This window comes from Parasteatoda tepidariorum, chromosome 2 (genome assembly GCF_982258835.1).
Source record: "Parasteatoda tepidariorum strain Cologne lab strain chromosome 2, Ptep-v5.0, whole genome shotgun sequence".
Lineage (NCBI taxonomy): Eukaryota > Metazoa > Arthropoda > Arachnida > Araneae > Theridiidae > Parasteatoda > Parasteatoda tepidariorum.
Genome location: NC_141756.1, coordinates 23,653,456 through 23,658,000, shown reverse-complemented (window position 1 = coordinate 23,658,000; position 4,545 = coordinate 23,653,456). Strand labels below are relative to the sequence as shown.

General features: G+C 34.9%; 1 protein-coding gene across 2 annotated transcripts in view; it reads right to left on the bottom strand.

Moving 5' to 3' along the window:
* Positions 1-3,283, bottom strand: part of LOC107445229 (oplophorus-luciferin 2-monooxygenase non-catalytic subunit) — an 18,652-nt gene extending 15,369 nt beyond the window's left edge. The window contains exons 1-2 of one of the 2 annotated variants that reach the window (XM_087157014.1): positions 2,990-3,283; positions 50-219 (exon numbers count right to left, since the gene is read on the bottom strand). In XM_087157014.1, coding sequence (XP_087013140.1) covers positions 50-219; positions 2,990-3,031 — 212 coding nt within the window. In that variant the 5' untranslated portion in view covers positions 3,032-3,283. Of the gene's footprint in view, positions 1-49; positions 220-1,467; positions 1,765-2,989 lie in introns of those variants that run through there. The other variant, XM_087157013.1, reaches the window with a different exon arrangement.
* Positions 3,284-4,545: the final 1,262 nt, after the last annotated feature.

Genomic DNA, 4,545 nt, shown 5'->3' with positions numbered 1-4,545 from the left:
CGAATATGGTAAGAAATAGGCATCCAAACTGAAGTAATAAACTTGATACCTGTTGATTCTAGTGTTTTCTATGTGTAATTTGTCCAATCCTTTTAAATTACTTGGCGGTCTGTCGAAAAGTTGAGCTAATGTCACATTCTTCAAATGCAACTCATCGATTGGAACCTTTTCAAATATCTCAGAAGGGAGGAATGGCATTGTGGAGAATTCAATGTGCACCTGAATAAAAACACATACGAATTTTTATTGTTTCAGATGTGTTACAGAACAATTTTGGAATTTTATTTTGAGTATTAAGATTCTTAATTAAATTTATGTTATCAAAAACTCTAAAGCAGACCCATTGAAACTTGAAAAAAAATGAATAGTAGTAGCCAGAGAGAGCGTCATTATTTCTAACTACTTTTGGAAAAAGCTTTAAATTATTCTGCGCCTTTCGTATTAGTACGAAACTACTGAAATATGATATGATTGTATAGGGCTAGACGTTATAGCGTAGTTAACAAGAATTGCATACAACGAATATAATGATTTAAATGTGAATTCATGAATTATTTAAAGGACATTTATGAATTCATATTTTTTCTTATAACTCGTCGTTGAACAACCGACCCGATTACGGGTTTTCGACTACCAGTGTTCAATTCAGTAGTTTTATAATTTTGAATCCATTCCGGAAGACAAGGGAACTCTCCTGGATCAAATATTGGGAGAAATTTGCCTTCGGGGAGGAGTTTTTGATGGAACGAATCCGAACTTGTGTTATATACAGAGGAAAACCTTGAAAACCTCCCATGGTTAACCTGAAGGCAGGGGGACTCTAACCCTCTGCAGAGAGGATGGCTCTCCAGCTTTAATATCCCGACGACCTACGCACGAAATGGAGCACTTTACATTAGAACACTTTAACGAGGGCCGATACCGCGTATTCTCGGTCTCTACATAGGCAGATTAAAGAGGTCAAGCATCCGCTTATGGACCGCAGCAAGTAAGTGTGACTTCGGTGTTCTACTGGGAACCGTGTTTTTACCCGACTGTGGGACTTCTTATAATTTTAATTCCAACTCAGAAGACAACCCCTTCTGAGGGTTAATATTCAAATACGAAAGAAAACGTAACCGAGAAAGCTTTAATGCCACCTATCTAAAATGTTTTGTCACAGTTCTCAAAAGAGCTTTGTACAAACAGCAATTTCTATTTTTTCATTGCTACAAAATCTTTTTTCTCCTAAACTTTAAAGGCTTAAAAAAGTGATGGATGCTACTGGGTGCCAGATCAGGTAAATATGGTGGATGTGCACAGTAATTCCAACACATATTTTGCATGGAATGCATTAAATATGGATTTTTTCAAATTATTCCCAAAGTTTCTTTTTATACAAAACGAAACGAAATACTCTCTGCACAAATCAAATAGAATTTTCGAATAAAAAATAAGAAATTAAAGAACAAGCATTTCTGAACTTACTTCTTGGTATTTGTAGTGAGTAGAGTTCTCAAAAACGCTTCTGAGGGTTTCGGCATCATCCAAATGCTGGCATTGCAAATATGTAAATGGGCTATTTGTGCAAACGCATGGTTTAATATCTAAACTTATAGGACATCCTGGCTTCGTAGAACTGACTGCAGCAGCGAACAAAAACAAAGCTATAATTCTCCTCATTACTTTTAATTTAAAAGAAATTATTGCCTGGAATTTTTTAGATTATGAACCTGATTTTGCCGTGATTGAACGAAAGTGATCCTACAAACACTACTACTTCTGTTATCTGAGAAGAAAAATATGATAAATGACAGCTGTTAATTTAGATTTATCTCAATACAAAATTTGATTTGCTTTTTTTTGGTCTCATCCTTTTTTACTCTTTATTCATACTAAAACATATATATTTTTTTTATCTCCATTTGAGTTCTTAAATGTAACTATTAAAAAAAACTTTAGCGTAATAGAAATTGTGGAACTTTAAAATAATCATTTTTAGTTTTGATGCTAGAAACCTAATATTTTTGTACGTCATCTACGGGTATACAAACAAATTTAATCCAAAAAATCATCTAAAAAAATAATAAATAACCAAAAAATCATCATATTATGCCTACTTTCTCTCTCGCTATAGTGACCTCATTTCTTTAAAAAATTAGAAAGGTCCTTATCAAATCTTTCAGAAATAGTATTATTTACTTTAACTCAAATTTTGATCAGATAATACTTGGCAGAAGAGTGTTTCCTTTAACAGAATTTTATATATATATATATATATATATATATATATATATATATATATATATATATATATATGTCAGCAAATATGCTATAATTTAGAATAGTAATGCATAGTTAAATCATACCAGAATTCAAAGTATATACAAGTTTTTAATTAAGTAAATAATGAAATTTCTGAACGCTTCAATCACAGTTTCTCAAAATAATTAAAGCGTGGAACTTTTTTTTTGATGCGAAAAATTTATTCTTCTTTGTTAAATTGTAGCGAGTGAGCCTGGTATATATATTTCCGCTGTCATTAATAGATGTTTTAATTTTGAATAGCTACTGTTGCTTAAATAAGATTTCAAGTTAAATTTATCTTAAAACTAAGTATTAAGATTTTGGCTTTCGTGAACTGTAAGCAATTGAAGGAAATTTATTAAGAAAAGAAATGTCTTACTTGTATTACTTTAATATTTATGCAATTATCGAAACTGACTCTCTATTAATTTCTTTTCTCAAAAATTGTTGCATGCTTGTTATCAAATGCCTAGCAGCCCCACAGATACAAATTATTTATCTCAACGTTTCTAAGGTAAATATTATTTACATATAAAAAAAAACTTGTAAATAATTATTAGAATTGCCTAAACTATTTCATTTAGTTTCAGAAGCTTTGTATTGTGCATGACGTTAGAAAAGACGCGCTACTAAGGAGGAATGTCAAATTAAAAATAAGTAAAATAAATGAAGTAGGAACAGAAATGCAAGGATGTGTATTTACCTTGCATATAAAAATGTTGAGTCTAGATTGGTACAGATTCATCCAAGGGAGTCTGATCGTATATGGGAATGTATTGTTTTCGTCGATCGCATTTCTGCGTTACATAACCATACAAGAAGAAGAGTACGAAACTTAAAACAACTAAGGAGGTACCGAAAACAGTGTGGTTCATGTAGAGGCTGATTATAGAGATGGTTTGTACAAACACAACTATTATTAATAAAACATATCCCCAAAGTTTACATCGGCAGGAAATTTCAACCATTCTTACTTCGTATGTTTTTCTTTATGATCTATTTGTGTTTCTTTGAAGGGACACGTTTCCGCCTGCCTACTTCTTTTAAAATGGATATAGTGAATAGATATATAGAGCCTCACTATCCAAGTGGTCTAACTATCTCACCAAACATTCTGTAACGTGAAGGTAGCGGGTTCGGATCCCCCCGTAACCCGGGATGTATCTTTACAACGCACGTCAATCATTACGACTCACACCATCAATTGTTGTTGTTGTTGTTGTTAATTTACATCGCACTAGAGCTGACAATGGGCTATTGGCGACGGTCTGGGAAACATCCCGGAGGATGATTCGAAGACATGCCATCACAATTATGATCCTCTGCGGAGGGGATGGCACCCCCGCCCGACGATCTGCGCGAAGTCGAGCACTTTACGGTAGCACAGTTGAACGAGGACCAATGCCGCACACCCTCGGTCCCTACGCAGACTGATCCAAGTGGTCACCCACCCGCACACTGACCGTAGGCAGTGATGCTTGACTTTGGTGATCTGCTGGGAACCGTGTCTTAACGATCAGTCCACTGCGGGACACCATCAATTCGCAATTCGTAATTTCGACCTGAACCAAAGCAGGATCAATTTCCGATTCGGTACCCCCCAGAGGTTTTGATTTGTTATGGGAGAGCTTTGTGAACTCGACAGATGAAACGTGCACCAGTCACCATCCTGTAAACGGTGATCGAATTCACGACCTTTCGGACATGGGCCCTAACAGTCAGGCTATCTACGCCACTTAAAAGAAAGGCAATTGCTTAAAAATGGTAAACATTCATCGCCATTTTGCAGTGACTGCAGTCCTTCCGGGCTGAGTGGTAACGCCCGCAAAACACTCATTAATGCGGAGGATGCGGGTTCAAATCCTACCGAAGACCTGGATGTATTTTCGTGCTGTCCTTCTCTGAATTGTACTATACTATTTGTTTTTTTTCCTTCACAAAGTAGTCTTCAGATCATTCTCAGGGATGTTTCCCAGACCGTCGCCAATAGCCCATTGTGCAGCTCTAGTGCAACGTAAATTAACTACAACAACCTTCACAAAAGCTTACAAACAGTATTTATGGAGCACACATGCCTCTTTGTATGTGTACCAATAAAAATATTTATAAATAAATATATGTTGTATTCCATTAATAACTACTTAATTTAAAACAAGAAATAACTCAGCATTTCCGAGAAAATTGTTTTTTAAATAAATAAATATGAAACCTTTTGTTTAAGCACCCTGAATATATATTTCTCAGATGATTACCTTGCAT